This window comes from Beta vulgaris, chromosome 7, assembly GCF_026745355.1.
Source record: "Beta vulgaris subsp. vulgaris cultivar EL10 chromosome 7, EL10.2, whole genome shotgun sequence".
Classification (NCBI taxonomy): Eukaryota; Viridiplantae; Streptophyta; class Magnoliopsida; order Caryophyllales; family Amaranthaceae; genus Beta; species Beta vulgaris.
Genome location: NC_079208.1, coordinates 55,006,654 through 55,025,472, shown reverse-complemented (window position 1 = coordinate 55,025,472; position 18,819 = coordinate 55,006,654). Strand labels below are relative to the sequence as shown.

The following is an 18,819-nucleotide window of genomic DNA, read 5'->3' as shown; positions in this document are numbered from 1 at the left end:
GATGGCAAGGTCTGTATATTAAACAATGTTAGGCATGTTCCAAAGGTTACGCAGAATCTGATTTCACTTAGTCTTCTTGACATCAAAGAGTTCGGTTTCAAAGGTGAAGGTGGAGTGTTATATCTACAGGGGTCCAAAGATAATTTTGAAAGGTGTTAAACGGGGGATATTGTATGTGTTTCAAGGGTCCATGTTATCTGAGTTTGAGGTTGTCACATTGGCTGTTTGTGGTAGTGTTGAGAAACCAGTGGCGCAAAGAAACACTCTAGATTGGAGTGGTGGTTCACGTTAGGGAGAAGTTCGTCTACACTCACAATCTGAATCTGAAATTTCGTGTTCTTCGTCGTTAAAATCGAGTCAGCCAAATTTGGCTTTTGGATGGCATATAATATTTGGGAACTCTCCCCAATGGGACAGTTGAGAAGACACAGTGTATTTTGCACTATATGTCGAAGGGGTGGATATATCTAAGCCACCCGACCGGGATTGAAGATCTCAGCAAGGGCTTGGCAGCAAGCCGCCCGATTGGCTCGGACTGGTTTGCCCGATATGGCGTGTTCATCGAATCACACTGGGAGGTGGCTGTCCGCAGACCCGAGACGAATATGGGGTTGGAAGATTTTCTCGACACGTTTTCCGAGTTGCGTTATAGATAGGCTTTTATCCTATTTGTTTTAAGCCTTCATTAGTGTGAAAACACATTTGTAATATAGAATTCATCAAGAGCAATAAAACTTTTCTCTCTCTCCCTGTGGAATTAGCCAACACCCCGTTGGTGAAGCACATTAAATTTGTGTGCATTTTTCTTTGTTTTACATTCATTATTTGTTTTTTCTCACATCCGTTGTAAAATCACTTTCAAGCTTTTTGAATGATAGTTTTTTATCCATTAAACGTAAAAAAAAGAGTTCTTTTTTGGTTGAAAAAGAGAAAAACAAGTATAATAATATTACTTTTTGGTGGGCAAAGTTTAAATAATATAGCAATTAAAAAGAAACAGAGGGAGTATGTTATTTACGTTGATCAATAAACTAGGGTTTTTTTTATTTTTACTACCTTTGTTTCTAAATACATTCAACATTAGAAATTTTGCACTATTCGAATACTAACTTTAACACTATTCAAAGCTAATACATAAATAAAAATGCTATCACAATATATAGTTGGATTAGTCTCAAATTGTGTTTTTAAATTATCAATTTCTTATAGTGAAGGTATTGGGTCAGACCGTCTAACGTATTGTTTACTGTCAGACGGGCTGAGCCCAATACATCTTCTCTCATTGATACTCGTCAGGGACAACGGGAAGAGTGAAGGGAGTTGAGTTAACTCACCGGAACTTCATCGCATTGATCGCTGGTTTTTTCTACCGTTTATGTATCCACCTTCCCTCTCTTTCTCTCTCCTCTTTCACATCTCTCTGCTACCTATTTATACCACTATCTCTCCCCTCTAAAGTTTCGACACTTTTCTCCATTCTTATTTTCCTTCATCAAAACTCCCATCATTTGACAGTACTCAAATAATAGCAACAAAAAAACTGAAAAAATCTCAAAATGCAGAAACTTACACTTTTCTCTCTAATACTACTACTATTTTTATTCGGATTCTTCATGCTGCTTAGGGCGGTAGCAATGGCAGAGACGTTGGTTTTAATGGCGAGGTTCGATTTCAAAACGATGTTGAAAACTGTAGAGAAGTACAAGGTTACATACATGCCGGTTTCGCCGCCATTAGTATTGGCGTTCGAAAAATCAGCAGAGGTTAGTGTTTTGTTTTTCAGTTGGACTTTGTTTTGTTTCAGTTGGACTTTGTTTTCTTTCAGTTGGACTTTGTGTTTCTTTCAGTTGGACTTTGTTTTGTTTCAGTTGGACTTTGTTTTTCTTCAGTTGGACTACCTGAAAAAAAATGAAGACTACCTGAAAAAGAATGAAGACTACCTGAAAAAAAATGAAGACTACCTGAAAAATAATAAAGACCAACTGAAACCCAAAGTAAGTCTAACTGAAGTACAAAAACCAACTGAAAAAAAAAAAGACTAACTGAAAACAAAATGAAGACTACCTGAAAAAAAATTAAGACTACGTGAAAAAAAATTAAGACTAACTGAAAAAAAATTGGAACCACCTGAAAGTCGTCCGACCAAAGATTATGGTCGGACGAGTCCGACACAATACGTTCTCTTTCTTATAAGTTTTACTAATCAATAATTAAAAACATTAATATAATTAAAGACTCAAAGTATTGCATTGACAAATGAAAAAAACTTGTTGCATGTATTTGGAAACGAAAGAAGTACAAATATAACATTAATACTTATTTTATAAAATATATTCGAATAAAATTGTTATGTCTTCCTTTTCATTAATTGGACCACATTTACATATTTAATACAAAGTCCTCAATAAGCATGCATATTGAGAGATTTACGACGGTCCCGATGGTTAATACATTTGGATGAAAGTGAACTCAAGTCCAATTACCCCATTTGCATATAGATTAGAATTTAGATTACTTTAAATCTTTGGCAAAATTTAAGGCACAAATTGAAGAGCCAAAGGCCCAATAGAAGAGTCAAGGCATCAAAATAGGCGAAAAAGAGAGGATTTCAAAGAAAAAAGCAAACACAAAAAGATAATTTTACTAGTCTGTCGTTTAGAGTTCAGTCCTCCCATATCAGTTATAAAGTTGAACACATACGGGCTCCGTTTGATTGTGTGTAAAACATTTTCAGTGTAAAATAATTTTCATGGAAAACATTTTTACAAAGGAAAACACAATTCTAAAATTAGTTTTCCGTTAGTTTGGTTGAATGTAAGAAAAATGATGAATCGAAAGGAAAATGAAAGAGAAAGTAAGGAGTTAGTAGGAGAAATGTATAAGAGAGATAAGGAAAAGGAAGGAAAATAACATTTTGAAAAATGGTTTTCCATCATTGGGGAGCAATTTTACTCCTAGGGAGAATAGTTTTATACAATTATACTCCTTACTAACCAATCAATGTAAAATTAAAAATAGAGTAAAACAGTTTATAAAAATGTTTTACGCCCTACCAAACAAAGTTATATGGTCATATACGCAGTTTCAGTCTTCCAGAAACATTCCAGAAACAAGCAAATACTTTGATACGTTGCGTCATAGAGTGATTCAACTATTCAATACCATTTGGGCATGCAAAGGACAATTAGCTCATAATAACTCTATTGGTTTGACTCAGTTGCTTTCTAGCGCAGCCCACTGTTAAATGAGTTGCATGCTCAAGGTGCGTGAGACTTGAAATTGTTGAGAGAATTCTGGAAAAAATTGTTAAGGGACCACAATTTGGCACTAAGCTAAGGTAGCATAAGAGAGAGACAGTTATATATAAAAGGAATTGATCTAATAGATTATATGGGTTCACCTATTTATTACAGAAAATTAAAATAAGTTTGGATACGTTAAGTTTTTTATAAGGCTTTTTAGGTTCATACCGATTGAGTTCAAGACTAATAAGATTTGATAAAGCTAAATCTCCATTGTATAAGGGAAGGGGGAGCAACGGTGTCCTCTTTTGAAACGCCTATTTTGCCCCCTTCTCTTTCTAAATTACAAAATGAATGTCAAATCACGTTATAAAAATCATGCAAATCACTCAAATAATCAGGAAACTTTATTAAAACTTAAAATTAACATACAAACTAAAACTAGCTAAAAACCTAGAACGTCAATACATACAAAAACATTTACAAAAATTTACTTACAAATCACTATTCTCAAGAACCATTTACAATTAATGGTGGGTCACGATAAAAAATAGAGGTGTATTTGTAGTGAAATCAGAATTTAGAAGCTAGATAAGGAAAAAAATTATTTACTTTTATATAGTGTTTCCTATATATAATGAAACTTTTACATATATTTGGACCTATTTTTTCTATTATATAATAGCATTTAATTATCAAGGTAAAAAGGTTTATGTAAAATATCATTCAAGAATTAAAGTACAAATTATCTCTATTATATAGGGGAAGGGGGAAGCTATGGTGTCCCCGAATGAAGAGACTATGTTACCCCCTTCCCATTCTAAATTACAAATTCACTTACAAATCAAAGGGGGCTTCAAACAAAAATATCAAAAATATAATTATAACAATCACTCACAAGTCAACTAAAATCATAAAATTGCATAATTTACGTTATGCAAATCACTAAAATGAGGAAGCTTTACAAAAACTTAAAAATTCACTTGCAAACTACAACCTATGAAAAATTGACTTGAAATCAAAGTGTCTACTTTCTTTACAATTTATGAAGTACTGTACTTAATTCAAAAATCAACTAAAAAATTATAATATTAGAAATCATAAATAAATTCAATAAAATTTCTATTTTGTTCATAAAAGTTTACTTTCAAAAGTAAAAAAAACAAAACAAAAAGAATGGTGGGAGACTTATACTTCGTATATCTAATGTTCGAATTTTGACTCTTATGCCCAAAAAAATCGAGTTTATGTTTCGAAAAAAAATTCAAGCACGCATCGCGTGCAAAAAATTCTAGTTAGAACTGATAAAAGGTATCTAAGTTTAATATACAACTATAATAAGTTCTAATAAATTCAAGTAACTGAATATGCGGAAAAACTAAACGAAATATGTTTTTATGCTTAATTCCTTTGATTTGAATATGTATTATTGTTTATTTTCGCCTATGAATGTGTGATGATTATTATCCACTCTAATAAGTACAAAAATTCCTAGAAACTTAACTAAACTAATGCTATCATATTTATTAGAAAGAGTTTATGAAATAAAGTATTACGCTACATGTATATGTTTATACAATTATTCATACGATTCCACCAAAGAGTTGAGCTTGTAGCTTGTAGGTCACATGTCCGACTTCCCATACCACTAGGGGGCACTATTGGTGTGCGTTTCCTTTTTCTTATCTCCAATCTGCAAGATTCCTTGACTTAAAATGAGCTGGGAGTACCCTAGCAATTGTGCCCTTGGTTTAGGCCTGGTTTTATCACCCAAAAACATCTTGCATACCCATATCTTCAAATTAGTAGTATATAGATTACTTTGCTTCCTACATATTTAAAGATTAAATATAATTTTTGTGACTGAACATAACATTATAGCTTTCATCCTATACCTCACTTTACAACATTAAGAAATAGATAATAGTGAATAATGTAATATATAAATGCATTAACCAACTGTTCTATAATTTCATGTTGGTTTTTGTGGGAAAAAAAATACTCAAAGATAAGGTGATATTTCTATTTTTCAAACCATTAAATACAAATGTATATATTAGTACTCATTAAGCTAATGCTAATAATAGCATGTCCTAACTTTCAGTATTTTTATATTAAAAAGCTTTTCAAATTTTAATAACCTCTGTAATTAACACTACGACATCATTTAATTACATTGGTTATATCCTTACACATTAACTTAAATTTTTAAAACAAAATTATATAATATTCTTTGTAAGTAATTATATATTTATATATATGTACTCTTGAAATCGATAGTTATATTGATGAATAATTCATATTATAATTTATGATTTTTGGATTGCAACTTAAAAGAGTTTGGTTTATTTGAGACTGTAGTCAAAATATGAAAAGGGTGAAAATAACAAAATGACCACTTTAAAGGACTACATTTGACAACAAATTTTATAATTTATTATGTAGAATATTTACAAGGAACTAGAAGATTATTTTTTGAGCATGATGCAATACATATTAACTCTTCTTTTCCACTTTCCTCAGGTATTTGATTTAAAATTCAAATTCACATTGATAAATGATTCGGGGCATTGTCTGGGCCAACAACTAGTTTCACTTTATCAACTAAATGCTACCGATCTCCATTTTTTTTTGTTGTTCTTGTTTGTAATATTTTTGTAAAAGAAAATTGGTCAAAATAGAAAAACAATTTACAAATAAAGAGAGTACTACATAATTCTATTGTGGCATGCAAAACTAATAGTACATGTGTTCATCTCTATCTCATTCCGACTGACTGAATGCTCCATAACTATACCACACTCTACTAGGGATTAAAAAGGGGATTTCTGGAAGCACTGAAGATTTGGACTCTGAGCCCTGAGGAGCATTAATAATGCTCTAATTACAGTTAACCATTCGGAAATCGGAACTATGGGTACTAAATACTAATGTACTAGGACCATAGTTGGTATATAATATAGAAGTAGAACACATTTTTTACATTATTCTCAATGTTTACTTGCGGCTTCTGTGATCAACTTTGAACAACACACTTTTTTAGACCATTCCAAGAGTAGAGAATGATCTCAAACATGAGGATTTAACCACAATGGACTATTTGATGGTTGAAAGTTGAAACTTCAACTCTCACAACCTCGTATGGACATCTTTCACATCAACACTGTTACACTGCCTCACATAGTGATTTAATTTTCTTTGGTAAGTGCAACTATATTGCTTATCATACCTCATAACCTCACTATAGTTTGAAGCATAATGCGATTCAATATGTTCTTAAAATATTAATATTAATTCCCATTTACAATCATATATTTTGTAAACAGAATTGGTAGATACTACCTCCGTTTCTTTTTAATTGTTACACTTACACTTTTCACGCATGCCGATGCACTACTTTGAGCCTTTATATCTCTAATTTTGTATTTGTAAAAAATAAAAAAACTACATATTAATAAATTACATACTAATACGAATCTAACAAGATCCCACATGACTATGTTTTTATTCACGTATAAATCACAAACGAGGGTCAAAGTGCAATTTGTGAATAGTGTAAAATGTCAAAGTGTAACAATTAAAAAGAAACGGAGGTAGTATCTCCTATCAAACTTTTGTATCCGATCCAAAAATATTTGCATACCATATCTTGGCTAACTTTTTATAGATACATAATATTTCAAAGTCCTAACTGTCAAATTACCGACCAAAAAAAACAACTATATGATTAAGTGCATTCCCAATTTCACATAATGGCTCCAAAGTTTAATGTGTCATCATCAGAGCACCTCCATTCATGGGGCACCCCATTTTTTCTCTCTCCTCACCTTATTTGTCCACCTCATTTTCCACTACCTCCCCATTTTACCTTACTCAAATTTGAAACACATACCTCCACTCATCTACCTCCCCTTTATTCTCTCTCTTATTTCCTATACCCACCACCTTTTCTCTCTCCTACTTTCCCATACTCCACCAATATTTTATCTATTTATTATATACCCACCACCTTTTCTTCATTTGGGCACCTCCCCTAAAACTTGAGCATCCTCATTAAATGGGGAACCAACCCCACTCATGGGGAGCCCCATTTGAGGAGAGAGAGTCCATATGGGGAGGGTTTTTTTTGCCATTGGAGGTGCTCTCAGGTTTATATAAATTACGAGTTCAAAGGTACACTGTAGTTAATCGTCTATCTTTGACAACGTCATCTAGAAGGCAATATTCTTACATGGATCACACTTCTCCCATCGACTCAAAATTCAAAGTCAGCCATGTGATATTGGATTTCACCATCTTTTTCATGGACTCAAATGCATGCAAAGCAAATTCTATACTTGCGTGAAAATAGAAAACACCATAATGTATAGTTCGGAGTTTTCTTTTGTTTGTTTTGGAGTAAGCGGAAAAAAAAGTATAGTTTGAGTGTTTGACACAACAACTTCTTTTGTATTGTTTAACGACAATGAACAATTTCAATTTTCAAGATTTTTCATCAAACATGAAACATTAGATATAAATAAAATAATAGAAAATGAATGATTACTTATCTAATTCACAAGCATAAGTTAAAATATTCTACATATATGATATATGTTATTGTATATTTTATATTTACAAGCATAAATTAAGACGTTCTACATATATGTTTCACTCACAATTTTTTAATTCGGAAAATTTTCTCGGGCTTATCAAGTTACCCTCAACTTTAAAATATATGTCTCTCTCTTTACATGATGAATAGAACTTTGAATATTAAAAAATTCCTCTCTCTAGATGATGAGTAGAACATTGAATAAGGTAGTACTTTCACCAGTGTTGCTTTTCATTGAACGAAAAGGCATAATCTTATTCACTCATACTTTTACGAATTGCCTATTTGAATTTAGAAAGGGGCATTGGTAAAGAAGACATTCAATCTTCATTTTGCTATTAAAATTTTGATGATATTAGCCCAAATGTGCAACAATTTTTGTGCATTTCTCTAGTTTTGATTGTGGGCAACTACTCGCTATCTTCCATATGTTTTTACTGACGTTAAAACAAAATCACTAACACCTTACTTAGATAATTCATTATTCACTCTGTCAAAATAAATTTTCTAAAAACTAACAAAATTACACTTTTTGATTAAATGCATCTACTAAGATACACCACAAAAATCTCCTTATTCGTACACAAGAACCAAAATTGACCATCTAATAAGCTATCTCGCTTGTCACAATTCTTATATTTGAGATAGTATAGTGATCACTGTAAAATTACTCTTATTACTCTCTCTTAAACCTCCAGCCTCTCTCTAAAACTCCTCCCCAAACCCTAAAAACATCAACCCTAACTAAATCTTTCGGGTGTTGCCTTTAAAGGCTCGGCGGTGGCTGGCGTAGTTCCACCGGTCGCCGGCGAGCCTCTCTTTGTAGTTCGTATCCCCTGATTTAGTCAATAGTGTAAACATCGTTCCTCTTTTTGCGTTTCCCTCCCCCTCGTCGCGGGTTTCCCTCCCCCTCCCCTGTTCTTCGTCGCCGTTTTCCTTCCAACTCCCATGCATTTCGTCGTCTTCTAGTCGTAGTTTTCCTCCCTTGTCCGTCCATCGTCGTTTTCCTCCCTTCCTCCCTTGTCTGTCTGTCGTCGATCAGTTCGCGCTCTTGAGTCGTGTTCTTCCCCCTCCCTTGTGTCGAGTCTTCCCCCTCTCCCCTGTGACTGGTACAGTAACTTTGTCGATTAGTTTCCCTTCTTCCCCTGTCTGGGTCTATTTGGTTTTGTTCTTTAGGTTTGTTAGGTTTGTGGTGCTGCTTGTCGGGTATTCCTAGGGTGCTAGTGTTCCTAGGGTGGTCGTTGCCGGTTTGTTTGTGCTGAAGGTTTCCGTCCCCGTTACTCGTCCTCATGTCTTGTTTGACCCTTCCAGTAGTTAGGTTTATAGTTGTTTTGCGCTTTCCCTCCCCCTCCCCCCCAGTTAGTGTCGGACTCCCCTTTCCCCCTGTTAGTGTTGGGCTTTCCTTCCCTTCCCCCCCAGTTGTTGGATTTTCCGAATAGTCCAGTCAGGTAATTTCTTAAATAGTGGTTTAAATCTCCGAGTAAACGGAGTGCTTCGTTTTCGAGTTGCTAAAGTTATTTCCGGTGGTTGGTTGTGGTCATCGAAACGTATTAGTCCTTTGGTTCAAGATTGGTGGTTCAAAGTAGTCACATTTGAGTATGTCGGTTTTTTGGTATATGTGCTGAGGGACAAGGTGCCTCACGATGTTCATGAGCAAGGACGAGATGATGTTAGGCTTTCATGGTTGGGACGTTTAATTTATTTGCCGGTTTTGAAAACCGGAGGTATATTCGAGGGTTCAACTTGTTTGGCTCTCCTTTTAGCTTAGCATGGATCTTCATGGTCTTTGCCTTAAAAACTTCAAATCTGCAGGCGGCAACCCAGTTCAATCTGGTGGTTTACAGCAGGCCCACTCATCAGCATTTATCATTCATCAAAGAGAAACCTGACATACTCTCAATCGAGAGTAGTGAGTCACATTGGACTGTGACTCTTTACATGGTCATGAGCTCAGAATCCCAAGTGATGACCGATCATTGGAATTGCTCGTACGGCGAGACTCAACACTCGTCGTTGGTTGTTCGTTGTCCAAATCGTGCTTGTCAATCGCTTCATCAGCCTCTCCCATCAGCCAACCGAGGTTTACATCCACCATCATCAGCACTGACCAGCGACGCGCCCCTTTATACGCGTTTTTATTTCGTTGTTATTTACTTCTGTATTAGGTGGAGTGTACGAGCTCTTAAAGCTCCTTTAAGTTTATTTATTTGTTTTTGTTTTAGTTTGGATTGTATTAGCATTAAGCTGTACTTCTTTTAATTAATGTACGATTTCCAGATGTCAAAAAAAAATCTTAAATGGTTGTCATTAGATAGGCAGGAAGAGCACTAGCAACCTCCTAAATTGAACTTTATTTAGAATACTAAACTAATATTTCAGTCCGAGCATTGCATGGATTGGTATTATTTTTCGAATTTGATATGCATTTTTTTTCCATTTCCATTAAAATATATCAAGCAAAACCCAACATTTTTCCATTTTCATTAAAATATATTAAGCAAAACCCAACATTCAAACCGTACAAATATAATAATGTGGACACTTAAAGCATGCTGAAAAGTTGGTTGAGATGGTAATTGTGTCATGTATAATAACAAGAGGTTACGGGTTCAAATTTTGTTGCAAGCTAATTTTATTTTTGTTAATCGACTTGACTTATGTACACATTGTACAGTTCTAGTGGAGTAACAGAGGTGTCATGTGACGTGTATATATTATCACGCACGCCTTTTAATATATTTGTATAGATTCGATTTAAAGTTTTTAAACTTAATATAACCCATATATGTGAGTAGAAGTACAAATATATATGCCACCTCCTCTTTCCTTTTTTCTCTTATATGTCCTCTCTCCCCATACTAAATTTCCTTTTCCTCTCCAATGGAGAGTTCTATCACCCATATATTGAATTATATTCACCTATATGTTAGATTTTATTTCTCTTTGTAAGAGTTTGGAGACTTTGTATTTTTATTTTTGTTTTCTACTAAAGATTGATTTGTTGATGAGAATTTATGCAATGTCATACCAGCTTTTTATTATTCATCTAGAATCAAGTTCTAGTACATAAAAAGCTAGTTCGTACTATTATGTAAAGGTAAAATGAACCTTATATAAACTTATTGGAACTTATATTCAGACTTAATTGAATTTAATTCAAGCTCATATTTGTTTTTTTAGGTGTATATGATACACCTTTAGTGTCTACTATGGCAGCTATGACCACAATCGTTATAGAATCTAGAACACGATAGTTCCATAGTTCTCAATTTACTTGCGGCTTCCGTGATCAACTTCTTGAGGTCCTAGTAAATGACACTACTCCAAACTCCAAATGTAGATTAATCTGAAACATGAGATAAGCACAATGGACAATTTGATGATTGAAAACTTACATAACCTCGTAAAGACATTGCTCCAAAATCAATATCTCTACCTCACCATAGCTTAAAGCATAATAATGCTGGTGAATTCTCTATCTTTGACAATGTCGTCTAGAAGATTAGAAGGCAATATTCTTGACGGCTCACACTTTGCCCATCCACCTAAAATTCAAAGTCAACCACGTGGTATTGGATTCTACCATCTGTACATGAACTCAAATGCATGCAAGCAAATTCAATTTCGCTAATTACTAGCGTGAAAATAGAAAATATTATATTTTTTTGGTATTTTAATTTATATATTTGGGAAAGGAGAAATATGTCTATAGTTTTGTTTAACACTACTAATGTACAATACACTCTCCATTTCTTTCACAAATCTACCATGTCTTAGAACAAAAATCTGAGGCTATATAGCAATATTATACAAGCCAATCTCAGAAGTCGTAAGTCATAGACTCATAATAGTCGTCATCTCCTTACAGAAAGGCTCATCGGCTAGCCACGTTCTTTTTAGTAACATCATGCGGGTCAAGCTCTAAGAGCAAGCACACATTGTCCACCTTTAAACTTAAAGATGAATGTCATAACTACAACAATAATAACAGGGGAATAAAATTCATTGAGATACATAACACAACGTACCGAAGTACTTGTTCAAATTGTGCTAATTTACTTATCATCAGGCCCCCAAGCATCATCCCTCAAAATTTGCCTCGTAACAATGCGATTCCTTCTAGTATCTTCCTGCTTCCTTAGCTCCCTAGACCCAAAAGTTGATGGCAACTTCACTCCCAATTCCTGAGCGATGAGCCTCTGAGCAGTTCGAGCTGATGTCTTTGGTCTTTGCCGAGGTGGTTCCAAGTCTAACATTACAATGAATATTTTCAGTTCAACATACTATATCATTCCCCCCACCCCCAGCTCCAGCCCCACTCTTTCTGTTCAATATAACATCAATACGAGGAAAAACATCCGCTGTGATTCCCAATCCTCTATCACCGTGTTTTTATGTTACAAATATGATAGAACCAACAGCTAAAATTAAATAGTAAAATCTTGGTGAACTAAACAAATGTAAAATTACACTAGCTCACTGCTTGATAATGGTATTGCTACAGGCAAAATGTGAACACTTGTAAAATTAGACATCCAGAAGTAAAAGGCAGACATAAGATATATACCTTTTACTGAAATGGATCTCATTACGGGATCAACTTCCTCCAGCACACGAACTTTAAAAGAAACATTAACACTATTACACGCCTCGAGAGCTGCATTTTAGGGCCATTAAGAAAGTAAATTAGACGTGAATTTAAGATATAAACAAAAATTACATCATCATAAGTCATAAAAATAATTTTACCCAACCAACAGAACTAAAATGAACATATGGGCATTACAAGTCTGTAACAATGACAGAATTGAGAAATTAATCACTGCAACTCTGAGAATTTTTTTTTTTTTTTTTTGATTGGGAAAGATAATTGGTCCGAAAACCAACCCCTACTAGCCTGCTGGACACACCAACTGCCCACCAACTGGGTACAAGGCTAAACAGCCAGAGTAAATGCCCAACATATTGTCGGAGTGAGGATTCGAACCGTGGACAATGTTCTGGAATTCGAGGTGGTACTCCAATTAGCTACCACCTCTACCTCGCAACTCTGAGAAAAATGAAATAGCAATATTATCAAATTACCCTAAATCTTTTACATCATTTTCATGTGTGCCTATGTGATGTCTGGTTTTTAACTATAATTAGCTTATGAAGGATCTGTTGCAAAGCTCATCAATATTATAAAAAAAAAAAAGTTGCAAGGGTTTGAAGGACCCAAAATGCGAACATTATCTTGGGACATTGTGGGTATGGCTCGGAAAATTTGACCCGACAACCCGACCTGAACCTCCCCATGCGTCCCAAGAGATGTATCAATAGCTCTTACAAGTCAATATCATGCCAGACAAGCCACACATACCAATTGATGGGGTTCGAAATACAGCCAGTGCAAGTGTATCATCAACCCAACGAATAGCAAATCCATGGTCTCTGAAATCTTCAAAAAGTCTCTCCAAATCTGTTGTTGTAATACTCGGGAGAAATCCATCCAAGACGAGGACATGATGTGTACCATATACTGATGACAGAAAGTAACAAACATTAAGCAATTATTTCTAAATTAACATTCAATGTGGTCGAGTACCCACATGCACGACAAGAAAATTGCAATGATATAATTAGCTCTTCGTTCAACCGAAAAAGAGTATATATGCCTAATATATATTGTTTGACAAGACGGATTGACCATGTGCATATTTGAATATTTTCTTTCGAGATAAATCATTAAACACGTAACATTAGATGTTTAGATCTATATCAAAAATTAGGACATGAATGATATTTTATCTGCAAATCTACAACAAGCATAAAAGTCCACAAATATGTCTCACTCACAATTTCTTGCTTCAGAAATTTTCTCAGATTTATCATGAACAATTTCGTCTGATGCATCGGAGGCAATAGAGTAAGTTATTTTTTCATCACTATACAATCCTTGTTTCTTGTACGTAAAGGTTCCTCTCCCACGCCTGTTCGGGACCTTCTTCACTTCTGTGTCATACAAAGAAAGCTTTGACACCTCTGGCAAGCGTTGAGGAGAGATCAACTCATCCGGTGCACGATCCGCTATAGCTTCCCAGTCTAAAAACCCATGACAATTGACAGCACCATTAGCGAAATTGTTTTTACCATATACAAAAACATGACTTTCCATCAAACTACTACAAATGCAAAGATATCTTTAGATTGAACATGAATAGTGTAATTATTATATATTATATATATTTGTCACAGTTAGGCAGTACATGAGAATCAGATATTAGATTGATGATGTTGGAAAAAAGCTCATTAGATTATGAAATAATGAGTTTGACAAGGAAAGGGACAAAATGAAGAATTAAGTCATTAAATGTTACTAATATTAATCAAAAAAATTTGAGTCAACAAAAGCAACAAAAATATTTATTCAAACATCAAATTGCATTAATCTAAATTTTAGATGGGTGAAAGAAAGTTAAAAATAAAGACGCTCTGGATATTTCAGCTCCTAGCTGTTGCGATGGCAAGAAATTCAAAGCGATCTCCAACAACAACAAAAAAATAACCCTAAAGCTAAAACTTCCATACAACAATCTACAAAATCGACTACTTCAATCCTGCCTCGGCCTAAAAATGGGAAACATTTCAAGAATGCTGATGAAATTGGAGGTGTGCGCAGATTGAGTTTGATGAATGAAGTAAAGCCTCATCAGAGGTAGAGCATCTATAGCCAGAGAATAATGTGGGTGATTTGGAGGAATTGGAGCTTAGAAAGTGCAAGAAAGAAGCTTAACATCCAACGGATCAGGTTGTTAATAAAATCAGAAAGGCTTCAACCTGACCTTAAACTGTTGAAATGACTTCAGAAACTAAGCATGAAAAGAATGCTAACTCTACTTAGAACGCTCTGATTAACTCTCAACAACTATCACACGGTGATCCTAGAAATGAGTTACTAGCTCAAGAGGAAAACCAGTAGCTGCCAAATATAGGATTTCTAGCAAAGTCTAGAAATAGCGTTAGGCCAAAGTCATGACACTACTTTCTTTCATGCTTGTGTGGCTTAAAAAAAGAAACCAAGTTTTCCCCATAAGCGATGCCAGTGGCACTCCAATTGAAAATCATACTTTGTCAGGTATTATCGACAAATGTTTGGTACAGATGCTGATCATAGAACCCCTGTGAATGTTGACTTGGTGAGGAAAGATCCCAATCACAATGATGAGCTTTCACTCTCTGCAGACACCTAGCATATTACTCGTGCAGACCTTTATTCTTCACTGGCTTCTAGGTCAGCTAATAACCACCTCTTTCACCAAAATTTCAAAGCTCGACCATTCCCAGACTGTCATGAATTTTACCCAATTGCCTGCTATTCTGTGCTATATAAGGTTAGTTCTAAGTTGCTGTGTTCTAGGCTGCATGAAATTCTTGATGGCCTTACTTCTCCAAATCAAAGTGCCTTACATATCGTGGACAACATCATGATAAGCCAATAAATTTTAGACCACTAATGTGTTATCATAGAAAGAGTTTTCCCTACTTTTAAAGTTTATCTTCGTAAGGCTTATGATTTATATAGTTAGGCCTTCTTACAAGAAAAATTACGTGCTTTGAGCTTTCCTAGTTGCTATACTTCCTACATAATGACTTGTTTGCCTTCTACAAAGTCCTCTATTTTCCTTAATGGTGAGCTTCTTGGTTGCTTTCCACAGGCAAAAGTGTCAAGACCGGGAGATCCTCCTTCTCTCTATACCTGATGAGTAAATCTTTGAATAAGATATGTACTCATCCCAGATTTCCTTTTTGTCCTACTTGCAAAAGCAATGGGCCATTGGCTTAGTCACTTATGCTTTGCAGACGACCTGATTATGTTCTGTAAAGAAGACATTCATTTTTCTGTTGCAAAGGTCTGCTAAAATTTCTGAACCATCCGGTCAGCATGACAAGAGTACTAAAACAGCCATGTATTTTGATAATATTAGCCACACTGTGCAGCAAAAATTCTTTCTCTAGTTTTAATATTGGTCGCTACCTTTCAGAAATTTAGGCATTCCTTTGTCTTCTAAATGGCTTGATGTTAGTGATTATGACTTGTTTGAGGACAAAATGTTTAAAGGAATTAATATCTGGAAGACAAGACATCTCCCTTATAGTCAATGGCTGGAATTAGTGGATGGTGTTATCATGAGCCTTCAATCCTATTAAGCAAGCATTTATATTTTTTCCACATACTGCTCTGAAGAAACCATTTTTTTTAGGGTTACTTCGGAAAAACTAAATTACTTAAGCAGGGCTTTCTTATGGGAGGGTAAGGCTGTGCTCTCAAAAAGTCCTTTAGTTGCTTGGTAAGATGTTTGTAAGCCTAAATCAATTGGGGATATGGGGTTGAGAATCTCTTATCACTTGAATTATGCTTTTCTTGGCAAACACACTTGGAATATTGCTGTGTAGGCTGCCAATCTATGGGTGAAATGGTTCCATCATTTATAAATTCATGACTATAACTGAGGATCCTGCCAGCTAAACACTGTAGTTGGGTGCGCACGTAAAATTGTGAATTAATATGATCAGATATCAGAACTGGTTTGGTTAATGAGATATGGCAGCACCATCCTACCGGCAAGTACACTGTCTCCTCTGCTTATTCTTGGCCAAGGTGTCATGTTAAGAAAGTCAATTGGTCACGATGGTTTTAGAATAAAGGAACTTGCCAAAACATATTATTTGCTGCTTGGTTACGCTTAGCAAGTGGGAACTTAGGACAAGCTAATAAATTATGGGGTCAGAGATGAGGACATCTGCCTCCTCTGCAGCCAGCATCCCGAAACCCATCTCATCTGTTATTTCACTGTGAGTATAGCTGGAAATGTGCTTCCTTCATTCTGATTGTCCATTGCTTGGATATGGAAGACGCGATTTACAAGTTACAACAATGTTGGCAGACAATGTACAAAAGAGAGCGGAGGAGTTAGTTTCACTGCAAGGTCAAACTCTGGTTGAGCTGCTCTAACTACATTTGGTAAGCTAGAAATACTACTCTGGGTAGCAAAAGCGGCCACACCTCAGACTCTTGTGAAGAATGTCTAACTTTGTTTTGAAAGTCACAATTTGCAATGTAATTAGTAGCTAGATTAGGCATGACAACAGAAAGCAATGATTACTAAATCTAACCAAACAATTAAGATGTGTTAAGATTTTGCTATAACAACTAATAATTCGTATCAAGAGAGTATCATTCCATACTCTGAAGATCATGAAAGCACCTATATTACTGCATTAGATAATTGCATAATGAGAAGAAATCATACCATCATCTGAAGACTCCTGAGGAGCTACATTCTCAGTGGAAGATTTTGTATCTAAGTCACACTCCCCTGCGATTAGAGCAAACAACTTCAACAAATCAGTCATTTTTGCCGGAGGTATGATGACATAAAAATTTATCGACAAAAAAAGTAATGTACCATCATTTGTGGACTCATTTCTGGCTGAACTACACCCAGGCAAATTATTGTTAGTAGAAACCCTTGATTGTTCTTCTTCCGAGGAAGTTTCACTGAATTAAAACTAAAATGAAATTAATTTCAATTCGGCTTCTAAGGATTCAACCTGAAAATAAAAGGAACGGTGAACAAATATAACATGAAGGAAAAAACTGACCCAAAGGAATAGGAAGGAGAAGAAAGGGAGCGAAGGTTGATGGCGGAAGCGCAAGATCGAGCATCATCAGATTTAAGAGAAAGGCCTTTGGAAGAGTAAAGTTTGGCCAATTCAAGGAGTGCAGAAGCTAATTGAGGTTGTGAATCTGATGAATTTAAGGTCTCGAACTTTAAAATTAGGGATTCAAGAAGAGATATTGCAGCGTCTATGTCTCCAGATTCTACTAGGTCTTCCACTTCCTCACTCCAATTCCTCTCTGCTACGCTCTCCATATCTCTATTACAAAAATGAGATTATAATCAAAGTTACTTATATAAATCAATATGATTTTATCTAAATATTCTTTGATGATCATAGTATTATCTCAATCCTAAATTCATCAAACAATTCTAGATAAACATACTTTTGAAAGTCCTATCATACACTATTACTACCATTATTCAAGTATTATAGTTCCTGTAACTTTCAGTTATTCTCATTAATTTAGAAAATCAATTTCAAGAAAACCTAGTTATAATCAGAAAAAAGAACAATTTGGAAGAGTAGAAATCAGTTTCCATAAGTAAGAATCAAATCAATGAAGTAAAATTCTGTTGAAGCTTAGAAAATCTAATAGATCAGTCAGTAGATTATCAGTTTTCTTTTCACAGCAACTGAAATTTGCAAATTGTATTGAATGAGAGATTCCACTGTATTTCTTAAAGGATAGAGATTTTGTGAGCAAACTTACGAAAAGAAATATGAACTACTGAAATTCGAGAAGAAGCTTTGACAATGCTCAATGAAACGCAATTTCCAATCGTTTTCGTCGTCGGTCGCCGGTCGCCGGCGTGTTTGTCGTCGGAGGAGAGAGAAAGAAGATTTCTGTTCAGAGAGGGCTTTGGTCCTTTGGAGTTGGATTGATTTGGGCTTTTGCTTTTGCGAACTGGAAATGGTCACTGAATTTGCTGATTTTATGTTTAAACCCAACACAAAAATATCATGATATCAATTGGTAGATACTAGATAGTGGATTCGTGTTACGTGCCAAAACGCAACCTAAAAAACATAAAATGCACGTTTATTAAGTGGATCAAGAAACTAATGTACATCAACTGTTCTCCAATGAATATTGATCTCATCGATTCTCATTTGTTGGCCTTTATGTTTCTTAGTTTGTTTATTGCAGATATTTCTTTGTTCATTGTGTTTTTTTGTCTGTCTATTAGGTTGAGTAGTTGTTGATCGGATATTTCCTCTTATGTTCTTATTTTTTTCTTGTCGTTCATTGCTAATTTAGATGTTCAACAAGTCTCGTGTTTTGTTCTACTTTCGTCTTCATGTTGCTTTGTTTGTTCG

At 34.9% G+C, this 18,819-nt stretch overlaps 1 protein-coding gene across 1 annotated transcript; it reads right to left on the bottom strand.

The window, feature by feature from the left end:
- Positions 1 to 11,482: 11,482 nt before the first annotated feature.
- Positions 11,483 to 18,458, bottom strand: LOC104899856 (uncharacterized). Its single transcript, XM_010687141.3, has 8 exons — positions 18,212 to 18,458; positions 17,482 to 17,757; positions 17,286 to 17,377; positions 17,130 to 17,195; positions 13,675 to 13,920; positions 13,199 to 13,357; positions 12,404 to 12,493; positions 11,483 to 12,085 (listed from the first exon to the last, which is right to left on the bottom strand). The coding sequence occupies exons 2-8, from the start codon at positions 17,751 to 17,753 to the stop codon at positions 11,892 to 11,894; spliced, it is 1,119 nt and encodes a 372-aa protein (XP_010685443.1). The 5' UTR covers positions 17,754 to 17,757; positions 18,212 to 18,458; the 3' UTR covers positions 11,483 to 11,891.
- Positions 18,459 to 18,819: the final 361 nt, after the last annotated feature.